The sequence below is a fragment of the Aedes aegypti genome, chromosome 2, assembly GCF_002204515.2.
Source record: "Aedes aegypti strain LVP_AGWG chromosome 2, AaegL5.0 Primary Assembly, whole genome shotgun sequence".
NCBI lineage: Eukaryota > Metazoa > Arthropoda > Insecta > Diptera > Culicidae > Aedes > Aedes aegypti.
The window spans coordinates 178,388,270-178,404,439 of NC_035108.1; the positions used below are offsets into that span (position 1 = coordinate 178,388,270).

At 35.4% G+C, this 16,170-nt stretch overlaps 3 protein-coding genes across 3 annotated transcripts; 2 read left to right on the forward strand and 1 right to left on the reverse strand.

Moving 5' to 3' along the window:
* The first annotated feature begins 3,366 nt into the window (after window positions 1–3,366).
* Window positions 3,367–3,751, forward strand: LOC5571358 (cuticle protein 19). Its single transcript, XM_001659590.2, has 2 exons — window positions 3,367–3,375; window positions 3,446–3,751. Exons 1-2 carry the CDS (start codon window positions 3,367–3,369, stop codon window positions 3,749–3,751), a joined length of 315 nt encoding a protein of 104 aa, XP_001659640.2.
* An 8,687-nt stretch (window positions 3,752–12,438) lies between these two features.
* On the reverse strand, window positions 12,439–12,957 carry LOC5571359 (cuticle protein 19). The gene is made up of 2 exons (XM_001659591.2): window positions 12,874–12,957; window positions 12,439–12,817 (listed from the first exon to the last, which is right to left on the reverse strand). The coding sequence occupies exons 1-2, from the start codon at window positions 12,880–12,882 to the stop codon at window positions 12,512–12,514; spliced, it is 315 nt and encodes a 104-aa protein (XP_001659641.1). The 5' UTR covers window positions 12,883–12,957; the 3' UTR covers window positions 12,439–12,511.
* Window positions 12,958–13,154: 197 nt separating this feature from the next.
* On the forward strand, window positions 13,155–13,631 carry LOC5571360 (cuticle protein 19). Its single transcript, XM_001659592.2, has 2 exons — window positions 13,155–13,241; window positions 13,303–13,631. The coding sequence occupies exons 1-2, from the start codon at window positions 13,233–13,235 to the stop codon at window positions 13,606–13,608; spliced, it is 315 nt and encodes a 104-aa protein (XP_001659642.1). The 5' UTR covers window positions 13,155–13,232; the 3' UTR covers window positions 13,609–13,631.
* The last annotated feature ends 2,539 nt before the right edge of the window (window positions 13,632–16,170 follow it).

The following is a 16,170-nucleotide window of genomic DNA, read 5'->3' on the forward strand; positions in this document are numbered from 1 at the left end:
TTTGACTCTATGACACTACCCCGAACGCCATTACCCCGAATGCATAACATTTTGAGACTTATTTTGGTGGGGAAGTAATTGTACGGAGTATTAAACGATTTGGCCTAGTATTTTTCAAATATTAGGAGTTAAAAAGGAGCTAGCTTAAAAAAACATTTTTAGATTTTTACAACCGCACTGCAATACTCTGAAGAACAGCCTATAATAAAAAGAAGGGTGAATTTGTTATGAATAGGATAGCTAAAGTATGCAATAAAATAGGATGTGGTAAAGTCTCCTTTTGGACGCTGCTACCCATTTCCTTCACTAATAACACTGCGGAACACGATTTTGTCTCTAGCACCAAAATACCGCTATTCACTTAATTAAGGCTAGCTGAATCCATTGCCGTTTTCAGAAATATCATAGCACGTCTAGTTTTTCAAATATTTACTGTTGAAAATGCGGAAATTCACTATTTCAGCCAACTTGCATGCAAGTTTGCCAGCTTGTATGGTATTTTTTTTATTTAATTTGCCACAGAATTCAAAGTTTATGTGTATAACAATACTTTCCATCAAAGTTCATTATAGTTTCGATGCGAAAAAGTTATTTTTTTTTGATGGTATAGAATATTATTGTATTTTTACATATAAGAGAAATGAAGAATTTTCTATGGAGGACTGCAAGCATGTTGAAAAAATCGGTTCACACGAAATTTAATCGTGCAATTTCAATCAAATTATATCTGAAATGAAAGTTTAAGTTCTATTTTGTATGTTTGGTGGATTAGATTACAAAAAAGTTAGATAAATTGTACTTTAAATTTCATGTAAACATCAATAAAACCTGTGTTTTATACAACTTTGGCGACCTGTAGCTAAAAATTGTGACGTGCTGGAACATTTCTTAGAATGGCATCAGATTCAGCAACTCCAAATCTACTAGAGACACATAATTTGATCCTTGAGACAAGCAAAAATGTCATTTTTGTTACGCTGTGTAATTTTAGATGTCGATCTATTAGCATTTGAATCTTCCAAAAGATTTTGTGGCAATGGAATGGCAATGGAAGATCACCCTGATGATATTGCTGCAAGTGTTGTTCTATGGAACCCACTTAAAGACCAACCTGATGAACAATTGTTCCGTTGTGGCATTGAAACGGTAATATACTTGTACAGTACATGTTAGAAAAAGGGTAGTCTCTTCTAAGAGCCGCTACAGTAAAAACTTTCGTTGGTTTGAGGGGTCATTCAGCTAAATTTCGATAAGACGACCACAAAAATTAGTTCTGTTTGATTCAAGACAATGAAGAAATGATTATGGCAGAAAAGAGGTCATGCACAAATTATGTCACGCTCCAAGGGGGGGAGGGGGTCGAGCCAAGCGTGACAAGCCTTACAAAAATTTCGAAGGATTCATATAAAAAGTGAGACAAAAGGGGGAAGGAGGCGGTCAAAAAAGTTGAAATTTAGCGTGGCATAATTTGTGTACCATCCCAAAATGGTTTCATAAGAGACCTGACTGTTTTAATATAAGAAGATAAAAGGAGGGGAAATTTCTGAAATTTCCCTTCTTTTATCTTTTTGTATTAAATTTAAGCAGGATTAACTTCCATGAATGCTCTAACGATATCCTGCTTTTAAAAAACATAGCTGTTCCATACGAAAATATTAGTGACTAGCTCATCCAAGAAAAACTTGAAAGAACAGCCTTTTTAAGAAAGAAGGGAAAATTTCTGGCACAATGCTTGCAGCTATGACGTGGGAAATCTTTGTTTAAAAACATAATTCAAATATGAACACCACCAAGGAGTGCAAATACCGGTGACACGCATCTGTTCAGCAAGATTATATTGAGGGTTATGAGTTCAAATTCCTCGGGTGGTGATATTGACAATTTCCTTGGCTTCCCTGGACACATGTACCAGCAATAAATTAGCAAGAAAAGTAAATAAAAGTCTTATTTTATGAGAAGCCCATTCACAAACTTCATAACGATAAATGGAGTAGGCGATTGTCAAAATGTTACAGCTCTTTCAAAATTTGTAAAACTTCCATACAAAAAGTTTGCTACAAGAGGGTGTCGAAACTAACCATTTTTAGTGTTATGATATTGTGAATAGATCCTTCAATTGGGTACGTGCGAACTGAGCTGAGAAAGTGGCACTGTACCAGAAAAAAAAATAAGAAGAGGATAGTTGCCAACACAATATTCCAAAAGAATAGCTAACATACGAAGAAGGGAAAATATATGATGAAAATATAATCGACAAATTTTACGCACCATTAAGTTTACATTAGAGACGCATACATGAATAATCAATCTTTTATAACAGTATCGTCAACTTTTTTTGCCCTGTATCTCGTACTACTCGGGGTAATTGCTCATTCGGGGTAATGGCGTTCGGGGTAATGACCCATTCGGGGTAATGGCTTTCGGGGTAGTGACCCATTCGGGGTAGTGGGATGGAGCCGTTTTTTTTATGATGCTTATAACGAGAATCTACGCATGAGGTTTAATGATATATTATGAACTTATAAAGAAATAAACGGACAAGATCACTCATTGAGGTGGGTAATGAATACTGTTATGTATAGAAGAATATTTCATGTATAAATCGGAAAACTGCTTTTTAATAACTTCTTCTTCTACTACTGGCTTTACGACCCTGCTGAAACAGATCGTGCGTTATAGCTTAAAGTTCTTATGAGCACTACCTCAGTTATTAATTAAGAGCTTTCACTGCCGATTAGCCATTTTCGCATGTGTACATCTTGTGGCAAGTACGAAGATATTCTGGAAACTCGAGAAAATTGCCTACCCAAAAATATCATTGATCGTTAATTTGCACTTGGTGTCAACTTTGGGAAGAAGCTTTGAAGAACTCTTATTTTAAAACAACGGTTGGAGAAATTTGCGATTTCACCCATAATAAAGCAGTTCTATGTATTATTTTGGTCTATGGAAGTTTGATCATTTGATTTGTCAAGACCGAATATGTTGCTAGAAAGTTCTGAAATGATTTATTCAAAACGTATGCTAAAGTGAAAGGTGCAATCACCGTCGAACAGTTTCACTTATTATGATCATCGCGCATTTCTGCCTATAAACTAAACGGTACTGCTTCTGAGCAAGGTTAATAGAAAACGGAACCTAACGCGCAAAAATGGACATGCACTTTCAATTAATTAGCCGCATGGCACTTGACGATGTATGGAATCGGTCGAATTGTTTGCTAAGCGGTTGAACTGTTTTTGAGCTACAGAATAGAAGACGATCAATTTGTATAAATATATTGTTACATATCAATTAGAGCATCAGTTTCAGTTTTGCATTCATACTGTTGAGTAGTTAGTAGCTCAAATCACAAAACGCCTAAAAATGTTCAAGGTGATAAGAAGAACCTAAATTATGAAAAATATTAATATTACAGCTAACCACATACCTGCATTTTCAATAGCTTATCGCTCTGATTGCCTGCCTTGCCGTGGTTGCATCGGCCTTTGAGGACTATCACAGCTATCCCAAGTACAAGTACGAATATGGAGTGAAGGATGGACACACCCACGATCACAAGAGCCAATGGGAGCACCGCGATGGAGATCACGTGAAGGGACAATACACTCTAGATGAAGCCGATGGAACTCACCGTATTGTTGACTATAGCTCGGATCACAAGACTGGATTCCAGCCTCATGTTAAACGCGTTGGCCATGCTCATCATCCACATGGAGAGAGCTACGCCAATATCGATCAGCACTATTAGATTTCTTCTGGTCAAATTAAATACCCTGAACAATCATCAAATAAATGTAAAATTTTAACAATTTCACGTCACATCACAGAAAAAATAATCATCAATTAATCTACTCTCTTGAATTACGCTCCATATTTGAACTTTGGCATGTGAGAGAATTTCCCAATATTATCTTCTTCATAACCCACATAATTCAATGCTGATATCGCCAGTAGCCTGGTCGTTATAAGTAGTCAAGTTAAAAAAAAATACGCAGCGTAACAAATATAACATTTTTGCGTGTCTTACGGATTAAATTATAAAATTAAATTTAACAGCTGAATCTGTTACTCTTTCAAAAAAATTTCAGCACTTCACAATTTTGAGCTATAGGTCGCTAAAGTTCTATAAAATACAGGTTTTATGAACGTTTACATAAAATTAAAACTATGATTCATCAAACTTTTGAGTGATCTAAGCCACCAAGCATGCAATTTAGTATTTCTACTTTTATGTAGGATAAAATTTAGTTTAACAACATGCTAACAACAGGATGAAATTTAGTTTTCAACATGCTTGCACACTCGGAGTCTTCGAACGTCGGGTGCCTAGAACGATCTTTGGCGGTGTGTTGGGGTGTGTAACAGCGAAGGATGAACCACAAGCTCGCTGCACCCTACGGCGAACCTAGCTCCCTGAAGCTAGCAAAAACTGGAAGAATTCGTTGGGCGGGGCATGTTGTAAGAATGCCGGACAACAACCCTGCAAAAATTGTGTTTGCTTCTGATCCGGCAAGAACAAGAAGGCGTGGAGCACGGTGAGCACGGTGAGCTAATCAGGTGCTGCAACTGCAAGATCTGGCGAGTGTGGGCCGCAGCCAGGGATGGAGGGAAGCAGCTGCGAACCGAGTTGTATGGCGTGGAATTGCTGACGCGGTTTTATTGGAATAACAATGTAATATCAAAAAATAAATGAATGGATTGAAAGCTTACGTTTGACATATATGTAGTATAAATAGGGCTTCCCATATAATTTTTAAAGACATTTACTCTTAGGCTGGCCAAAGCCATTGCTTCAACCCTACAGGAGTAGCAGCCTAGACGCCGTCAACAAATTACGTAACGCTCTAGGGGGAGGGGGGAGTATTCTCAAGCGTTCATACATTTTTTTTTTCATACAAAAAGCGTAACGAGGTCACGTAATCAATGGATGCTGCCCTAGAGTGGCCTGTCAAGCTCATACACTTAGATAAAATTCTACAAAGTTCTTTTGAACAGCTTTCAATACAAAATAACCTCAATTTACGAACTAGATCGGGGGTGCGTAAATTGAGTTGGTGCGTAAATTGAATCAGTGCGTAAAACGAGGGAGCTCAGTTCGTAAAACGAGGTTTTGCCGTTTGGAGTCTACTTGTTTGAAATTAATTTATATTATTTATAAAAAAAATATGCTCTTTTAGCATAATTAACATATTATCAATACATTGGGTTCTAAATCAGGCTAGAATGTGTGCAAGTTAAGGTCTTCCAAGAACTCTTTGGAGTTTGGGCATATGATTCTACATGAGTTAACGGAGATCAATTTATCATTTCTATGTAGAAGAATGTCTCACAATACTGGACCCTAGAAGATTGTTATATTTTTAAGGAGCGTTTGTATTGTCAGATCCAAATTTAAGTAATTAAGTAAGTACAACAGGTGTTCTAGTTCGTCCAAAAACTTCCTGGAATATTTACCTGCAATGTACTGGCATATTTAGCGATCCTTTGATGTTTTTTGACATGGCACAGGCCCTTATCTATTCATAGTAGTAAAATGAGTATTTTTTATAATTTATGCCGATGTCCTAGATCCTCCAAGGAGTCCATTGAATATGGGCCTTGGGATCTACGACCGTAATAAGAGATTAGAGATTAGTTTTCAAATACTCCACAGGCCCCTAACCATTAATATGAGTAAACAGTGTATTGAATTAATTTGTGTGGATGTCCTAGGTCCTCCAAGATCTATATCGAATATAGATCTAAGGATCTACAAGCATACATATCCAATTATCAATAGATGCCTTTTTGATATGGCACAGACCCTTATCTATATGTAGCAGTAAAATGAGTATTGTTATAATTTTTTCCGATATCCAAGGTCCTCCAAAGACTTCATTGAATATAGGCCTTTGAATCTTCAAACGTGAACAATGGTCTATATGTAGTTATTTAATATGGCACAGTGTCTTAACCATTCATTTATTTCAACGGAATATTTTATTGATTTATACGGATGTTTTTGGTGTTCCAAGGACTCTATTGAGTAAAAGCCATTGGATCTACGGCCATACTCCAAAGGCCCCTTACCATTCCTGTGGGTAAACGGTGTATTGTATAAATTTGTGCGGGATGTCCTTGTTCCTCTAAGATCTCTATCGAGTATGGGCATTAGGATATACAAGCGTAACCAATCATCAATAGATAGTTCTTCAAAGGCCTCTTGCTGTCCATATTAGCAAACGATGTGTTGTATTAAGTTGTGTCGATTTTTTTTTTTTTGAACTTCCGAGGACTCCACGACGTATGGGCCTGAGTATCTACAAACTTAAGTAGTTGTACATTGATGATACTTATTTATAGCATAGAATCTAAGCTCTTAGGGCTAAGTAGCCTGTCATTCGTTTTGGAAGCCATGTTGATTTTACATATTGCAATTTCAAAGTGATAAAACTCAGTCATCTTAATTAATACTGATTCATAAAAGTATCACTACTTTCGCTTACATACAGAAAGTAAGCTTGCGCCACCTACTTACGACCCATCGCAATTTCTAATCCGTTTTCGAAGAGATTAAGTTAGTTTTTTTTGCTACTGAATCGTAAAATGAGCTTATTACCTACTGAGTTTAACCTTATCCATACAGGTTCAGGATGACAGCTGAGCAATTCCGATGGGCGTAATGGGGACACCGTGTCTTTCTTTTATGTATCTTGATAACAAATAATAGGCATGTCTCAAATCTGGACCGATAAGAGCCAAGACCATCCTCTTTCATTTGCTGCAAAATACAGGGCTCAAGGGTAGTCTTTGTTTATTTGTTTAATTTTATTGCATGTAATATTATTGCTCCGTATGTAAATAAATTCATTTGAGGTGAACTGTTGAGACAGATTTAGATAAAAATTGTGCAAAATGTTAGTACCAAAGGCATGTCAACGAACCCTTCCTCTATTATGTTTTTGTTTGTAACTCATAAAAAATCTTCATTTTTCTGGCTTTTCATCTTTATTGGAACAAAAACTGCTATTCAGCCTTGTTTTCCGCTTAGTGTTCTAGAAAGATTTCCTCATTTAGTATAATGGCCATTTGTGCCAATGTCAGCCGCAACATATAATTTTGAAAATCCGATAAACCAATGGAATTACGAACAGATCCTGGACCAACCGGGAATCGAACCCAGACACCTTCAGCATGGCTTTGCTTTGTAGCTTTTGTATGCTACGGGAAAGAAAACTCAAACAGAAACAGTTTGTATAAAATTTTAGTAGTCTTTAATAAAACTAGCATCGAGATAACCATGACCATATCTAAATATAAATAAGTGACCGCATCAATATATAATAAATCAAAACTGTCAATGTCATTCAGAAACTTTAAATTTCTACAAGTTTAAAATGAAACTATTGGTGTTTACGAAACTTGAACTAACATCTCAGGTGAGAAAAGTATCCCAAACACACAAAGAGAAGCCGAAAACATGCATTTAAACTTTTTTGTCATTTATATCCATTGAAATATAAATTAGGGCGGAATTGAAAGGAACAAGGTACTCAAATCTACATTCTTGATTCTCTATTGAGATTCTGCTCAGAGGGTTTGAATATACTTGAAACAATTTAAAAGATTTATATCCAGCAACACTCAACTACTATTTTCTGTAAAGCTATGTAGCCAAATCTTTTGATGAAAAATTGTGCTTATTGAAAACCAAATCAAAATCAATTTAATTTGAAATCACGAGAAAATAGAATTGCAGTTTACTTTTTCAATTGACTTTCAAGTTTTCTTTTAAGTTTGATACTCTTAATTACTTGTTTGTTAAAATTGACGAAATTTGTAAAAGGATAGTAATTTCATCCTTCTCAAATGTTTTGGGTACTGAAACTAGTTGTAATGAAAAAAAGGGGAGAAGTTTATGGTAAAAATTTTAATGTATTTAGAGATGACCGAGATCTGGTCCTATCCTTAAGAATGTGTGGTGGTGGAGTTCTCATCGCATTATCTACGAAATTCGATTCAGAAGTAATTGTTTCATCAAAATAAAAAAAAAATGAATATGTGTGGTTGAAAACATCTCAGTTATCTCTAGAATTCAAAGTGCATATCTATAGCGACTTTAATCAGCGAAATGCTGATTTTATTCGTTATTCCGAAAACGAAAGCAATCTGCTTCCGGTTGTCGGTGAAAACGAATCATTACAATTTGTTTTTGAAAGAGCTGCATTTTTAGGTTTAAATCAAATAATTCATGTGAAAAACCGGCAAAACTGTTATGTGAACTTCTTATTCTCAGGGGACGGACCTGGTGTAGTGGTTAGAACACACGCCTCTCACGCCGAGGACCTGGGATCGTATCCCATCCCCGAGATAGTCACTAAAAATTTCAGTGACGACTTCCTTCGGAAGGGAAGTAAAGCCGTTGGTCCCGAGATGAACTAGCCCAGGGCTAAAAATCTCGTTAATAAAGATAAAAAAAAATATCTTATTCTCAGATATAATGGAAGCTTTCTGTGTGAATGCATCTCTTTCTCCACTATGGAATATTGAAGCGTTTCACACAGCTATTGAGTACCGTAATCCGGGGTCTCATTGATCAGCGGGGTAACATTGATCGGAATGACTCATCTCGTAAAAAGTTCGTATCATCAAATATTGATGGAACATTTTCAAATCATGAATGGTGCATCTCTTTTTTATATTCATAAGCTAATGTAAGTGAGGATTTTTGCGAAAATTACGTTTACATTATGCGTAAATTTATCAACTTTTCGAAACAGTGATTTCAATGGTTAAGGATGACACTACCGAAGATTCATGCCTCACATGAGTTCTGCAAACGATATGAACAAGTAAAATGCGGTTCTTACTAAAAATGGCATCGCCGAAAACGATTCTGTTGTCAAAACTTTCATAAGTATGCTCAATTAGGCAACATTAACGAATTACTGCTTGAAATTCCCGGATTATCCAAGAATTGGAAAGAATTTTTCTTAAAATGTCTCTTGCCTTCGAATCGTCAGAGGAAATTTGTTGAGAAACTCCAGGATAACTTTTGTTCCCGAACATAGGGACGTTCCGATGTATCGAATCAGTTTCAATAACTAGTTCCTTTTTCCTGCTCGTGACTTTTAAAATCCATATGTTAGGTTGAACTTATATGTTTATCCAATAAACTAATGAGTAATGGTCATCATAGACGTTAAAAAATCTTAAAATAATCAACACTTACGCAACAATAAAGAACTTTGTGTTTTGGAATCCTTTCGATATTTTTTTCTTTATCGAAACAAAAATATCGGAAGAAAGTCATACGAAAAACCAATGGTAAAATAATGTTTGCCAGCAGATTTTTATTACTATGATAAACCTTATGCATTGAATAATTGGTAAAAAATGTTACATGGTGCAAAAACTTCAAATTGAACTGTCACGAATAGCAAATAGAAGTCGGTAGATCAAAATGATTCGATATATCGGAACGTCCCTACCCAAACATAGCGGTAAAGGAATCAGTAGAGAAACATGTAAACACACGAAACACGAAAAGAAAACTGGGAAGGAGGAAAGGACTTAGGATATTCACAAAGGAAACTGTATTGATCGTCTATAAAAATAGTTTTACCAATTATTGTAGGAATCCATATTTTTGGTTTGAATTTTTGTACGATACGAGGGTGGAATTTCTAGAGGCTTTCTGACAGAATTCTAGGAAACCAAAAATCAAGGAAGGATATATTTCAAGGATAATTTCTAAAGAAGATTCTGATGGAACTTCTTGAGAAAATTGTAAATCCAATGATGAGGGTTTAACTATTCTGTAATTTACCTCTGGAGAAACGATTATAAATTATCTTTATAATTATTTATCAGCCTATCTTTTTTTACCTGCTTCAACGTTTTGTTGTTTCTCCTTCTTTCACATGACGCTTTGAGAAACTTCGAACAAAAATCTTTCCATACTCCAAAAGGCAACGTAAGATTTAAATTAATTAAATCTTACATTACCCTTCAAAAAAGTTTGTTTGGAAATTCTAAAGGTAGTGATAAATGGATTCATTCTACATTAATATGTTCACCATCATGAAACTTTGGAGTTCATATAAAATATTATCTAAGATTTAAGTTACAAACCATTTTATTAAAAATTCGATCCGTTTTAACACCAATTATTTTATATTATCAAAGCAGAAGAAAAACGAACAAGAATTTTTGTAGCAAATCCTACAAGACCACTTGAGCTTTTCAGTGAAGTACATTGTCAACAAGTTTCAGAAATTTTACGGTTTAAATCTTGAATAAAATGAAAGGAAAAATTTAGATTTTTTTTTTTAAATTATATTTAAGTTGCAATCATTCAAGAAATTGCCAACAAACTTCATTTGAACCTTTTTTATGTGCTTTTTAGAAATCTGATACGTATGATTCCTAGAGGAATTTGTAAAGCAATCCATGAAAATTTTGAGATATTTCTGGAGTAGTGATTGGACTAAAAAAATAAGAGTAGATAAATTTATAAATGTTATTTATGGAAGAATCCTGAGATTACCATTGAGAAAAAATAAAGTTAATTCTAGAACCTGAAAGAATACTTGATGGAGCTTCTGGATATTTTTTTTCGAAAAGTTCAATCTTAGTAAATCTGATGACAAATTTTTCCAAAAAATTCTCAAAGGAATCGTTAGTGCGGCTAAAACAATCTCCAGAAAATACTTAGATGAATATCTGGTATTTTTTTCGGGAAAATCTGAGGGAAACAATGATATAATTTTCTAAGAAATCCCTGAGCTAATCACAAATCTTTGAGTAATTTCGCGGAAGAGTTTTTGAAACAACAGTTGAACTATTCCTCTAAGAACTTTATAGGAATGATAGAATTCTTGAAACATTTCTTAGTTAGGTATTTTCGAAAAAAAATATTTTCGAGAGAGTTTTGAAGACATGTGAGATGTTGCCCCTTGATTTTAGAGAAATGTAAAAAAATAATTTTCTGTTTAAAAATGCAGATAGATCTGCGGAAAGCACCTTTGAGAAATCATGAACAACATTTTCACAATTGTAGTACAACTTAGGAGTACTTAGAGTAACATCTGGAAGATTTTTTTAGCAGGTAGTCTGGATAATTTTTGCTGCGATTTTTTTTTAACAATCCTGTAGAGAAACTTTATGAAAAACTTCAAAAGCAACGGAAAAACTGTTGGCGAACTCTTTAAAGAATTCGTGGAATGAACCCTTGCTTGGTGATCTTGAAGATGTTTTTGGTGAGACTTCTAGATTTCAGCAAGTCAAATTATTAATGAACAAACCTGGAGGATACTTTAAACTAACAATTGGAATTTATATGTGAAAAGTACGTAGAGGACCTTCCAGGAGAAATAATTCAAAGAATTTCTAAAGTATTCTCTGGCAGGATTCTTCAAGAGATTTTTATGCAGCTCGATAGACATTTTTCGAGAAATTTTCTGGTGAGGTCAGAGAGTCTGGGAACGATTTTCCTCGAAATCCCCAGAATGAACTACGTGAAATCTGGTAAAATAGTTCTTGCAAAAGGGACGAACAGTACGAAAATATTTTTTGAAAAAATTTCCGTAGGTATTTTCAGAGTAATCCCTTTAGAGCACATGGTTGAATATTTGAAAAAATCGAGGAAGAATCACGAAGGACAGTTTTTTTTACTAAAATTCTTGAAGAATTTTGGACTGGATTACAAAAAGAATGAATCTTTTCCGTAGCGAAAATTGAAATTTACAAATATCACTGATGTGCTGTCAAAATAACGAATAAAAAAAATCAACACAAACCTGTTAAAACAACAGAATATGTGAAAATGTTGATTTTTGCTACAGACATAACTTTTGCAAAACAAGTATTTGCCAGGCCCCCCCTAGGCCCCCTCCAGAAAAAAATCCTAGCTACGCCAATGATTATCAAAGTTACCCCAAAACAGACAACCGACTTTCGCTTATATGAAAAATTATATATCCATTCAGAATAAATCTTTTGGCAATCTATCAAGTGCAATCGATAGCTAGGATGTCAGTACTTGTTTTAAAAATATAAATTGTAATACTTTGAAACAGAATGCATAAATATTGAAGTTTTCTTCGAAAAAAAAAACTATCAAAGTTACCCCGTTTTACGGTACCGACAAACTAAACATTACAAATCCTTTGCAATCGCATTAAATGGGCAAATTGATGTAAAATTTGCGGAAAAGTTAAATGTCTTCTCGGTAAGAATTAATTAAAAAGTAATTATCGAGCAAAGGGCTCATGTTCCGTAACCGGGCGTTTGAGAACATCGCAACCCATTTAATCCAATTGCAAGGTATAAGTAATATTCAGTTATTCGGTAGTTGTTAAACTTTCACTCGACTAATTTGCCATGAATCATAATTAAAAAGTATTAAGTTGAATGTTATTACCTTGTGAATTGAAATTAAATTAAACAAATCAATTCACCATTCATTCAATATATTCTCAAATCATCAAGCATATCTTTCACAGTAGAATCATCCAGAAAAACTTTTTCAATGATGTTGATCAATGTTGGCGTAACTTTCGCCATGCGGGTGATGAGCATGGCCACTGCGCTGAACATGAGCCTGGAACCCGATTTTATGGTCCGAACTGTAGTCTACGACTCGGTGAGTTCCATCGGCTTCATCCAAGGTGTACTGTCCTTTCACCACATCACCGTCGCGGTGTTCCCACTGGGTTTTGTGATCGTGGGTGTGCTCATCCTTGACTCCATACTCGAACTTATACTTTGGATGGGAGTCGTACTCCTCGATGGCAACAATGGCGACGGCCAGGCAGGCGACCAATGTAATTACCTAAGGATACAATATTGTCTTGAGACTTAAATTTAAAAAAAAAACATTATACTTACTTTGAACATGTTTGCTTTTGGTTAGTAACGCTGTTCTATTGCAAATCTTGACTGATGCTAGAACGCAGTCTACTGCAATTATTTATATGCCCAGTCATCATTACACCTCAACAAGCAAGTTACGTGTTTGGTGCATTCCCCAATTCGATGGGCTCGCTTGCGTGCGGCCTCCAATTTTTACATATTAATTCGTGACCGTGGATTGCAACGTACAAAAATGATCATTTTCGGACTTTCTTCTTCTTCCCTTCATGACGATGTACATGGCTAGATGCGCAAAAATGGTTTATTAAAGGCAGCCACGGTCCACCATCTGTTCATTGATGCCTTTGCACTATTTGAAGTAGCATAGCACCACAATGTTCAAAGTAACAGTAGCTTTGAATAGCAATTTTTACGAATATTTGATTAAATTTGTTCTATTCTCAGATAATTGTTCTCGCTGCATGTTTGGCTATCGTAATTGTTGCCGCCGATGAGTATCACACCCACCCAAGGTACAAGTTCGAGTATGGAGTCAAAGACGGCCATTCTCACGACCATAAGAACCAATGGGAATATCGCAATGGTGATGTCGTCAAGGGGCAGTACACACTGGATGAGGCTGATGGAACCCACCGTATCGTTGAGTACAGTTCGGACCACGAGACAGGATTCCGGGCTCATGTTCAGCGCAACGGAAATGCTCACCATCCTCATGGAGAAAGCTACACCAATGTTGATCAGGAACATTAGTTTTTGAGATTACAATAAATGCCAAAAACAAAAAAATAAAATCAGTCATATGTTTTGTTAATCATATTTTTAATTTTTAATTTTGCATTTTTGCATGATTACAAATGCTTCTGAGCGTATTTCAATACTGAATTTCAGTTGAATCAGCTGACAAAAACCACTGATAACAACTGCTACTACGTAAAAGTTTCACTATTTGAACGCTCTTATAGACACTCGGTGTATTATTTTTTTTTGAGGATCACATTACGAACAATTCACAAAAGGGTGACCCAAATTTTCACTTTGTCAGGAAACTTGAGGGCTCAACTTCCAAATGATAGCTAAGGATGTCACAATCAAACTTTTGTTTGGGGGAACTCTATGTAATGACGTTTTAAGTTTGCCCCGTTGACATTTAAAAAAAAAATCTGATCTTCGTGATCTACCATTTTGTCTCAAATTTCAAATACCTTGTTGTAATTGTTATGTTTATAATGGTAATACTATATAATTAATTAGATGTTTGACAATTTTCATATAGTAAGAATGATTGTATCGTGATTTTCATGTACATATTTACAGCCCCTGTCTGGAGGGGTGTAATACCAATAAAAATAAGATGTGATCATATAGCTCAAGCTCAAACTAAGAAACACAAAAATAAAAGGAAGAAGGAGCAAGTGTTATCTGACTATATATACAGTCGACTCTCCACATTTTGATATCGAAGGGACTATCGAGATAGGCAGAGAACGAGACAAAGAACATTTTTTGAAAGAATACTAGATTGAAAATCACTCCGTTACCAGGAAAATTAGAAACAAACAGACGTCATCGAGATAGGAAGATATCGAGATAAGGAGGGTATTGAAACATGGAAAGTGAAAATGTATGCAGAATGAAGGGACCGAAATAAATCATCGATATAGGGAGAGATATCGAGATGTGGAGAGTCGACTGTATTCTTCATACAATTACTATGATTGTGATAAGTTAATACGAGTTCCTATTTGAATGACCGGTTCAATAAATAAATATATTGCATCTTTTAAATACATTGTACTGCACATTTCACTTCTCAATGATATTGGTCAATGTTCACGTAACTTTCTCCATACGGATGGTGAGCGTGTCCAGTGCGCTGAACATGAGCCTGGAATCCGGTCTTGTGATCTGAACTGTACTCAACAATGCGGTGAGTTCCATCAGCTTCATCCATAGTGTACTGTCCCTTCACAACATCGCCATTACGGTATTCCCAATGGCTTTTGTGATCCAAAGAATGTGCATCCTTGACTCCATATTCGAACTTGTATCTTGGGTAGGTATCATACTCATCGACGGCAACAACCACAACGGTCAGACATGCAACGAGAGTCACGATCTGGAATGAACAAAAATTTAATACGCAATGTAACAATTATTTATAGTTTGCTTCTATACTTTGAACATGATGTTGGTGTGCGGTAGGTTGGTTCTTCTCTGGAACATTCAACAAACTAATGCTAAAATAACATATGCAAAAACCTTTTATACGAAAGTGCACTTTCAATACATAAAATATAATGTGGGTTCAGGCTGATCATAAGGTCTTATTTGCAACATTTTCATTCCGTTTCATCTCATCGTTACACCATTTATGAATGAATGAAAGAAAACAACATAAAATAATAGATCAATGATCACATGTTTGCCGTCCCGTGCGGTATGGCAGAAAGGTGAATTCTGATGTGTCAAGTACCATGTAAATGGAGAACGCAAAAAACATTGAAGGGGTATTTATGTAAAGGGTCCGTATAAATACATTGGGCTCATTATGGGAAGGCATCAGTTAATTGGAATAATTTCAATAAACAACAATAAATTCAGAACGAAGCGCTCACATTGAGAATTATAAAATAATTGTTGAAAATAAACGTTAGTTCTATTAAATATCATTACAATTAAAAGATAGGTTCCTTGTTTCGACGCTTAACGCTCTTTGCTGGCGCTAACTGGTGATAACTACCTAGAACTAACTAATCACCCCACAGTTATGGATGGTACATAGATATGGATCGAAGTTGGATTTAATGGAGAATATCACATTGAATAGAGTTGGGATTAAGCAAAAAAAAAAACGTTTATCTGTACAGCATCGCAATCAATTGTAATTTGCACAATCATATTTTCCGTCTGTAGGAATTAAAATGTCAACTATATTCCTAGAAGCGTTGATTCATAACTGTGGGCATTGAAAACCATACCACAGTTGTGGATCAAAGATAAGAAAATTCCGAAAAAAAACGCCAAAACGTGCTTTTGCTAACACACCATTTAATTATCGCGCTGTAAAATTGCTGTTATAGTGCTCTGATCCAAATTATGAGTCTATTTTTGTCCATAATAATGATCGTCCTCTTCCACTGATCCACATCTTTGGGATGGACAACGTTTGAAATTTCTATTGGAATCACGAAGTCGAGTCTAGTACACGACACTGAAGATGGCCTTACAGTTGAGGTCGAAATATGCGTATCTGTCAAAGGATACAAACTCTAGTGGAATTAAATGGAATAGTACTAAATTCGGTTTTTCATC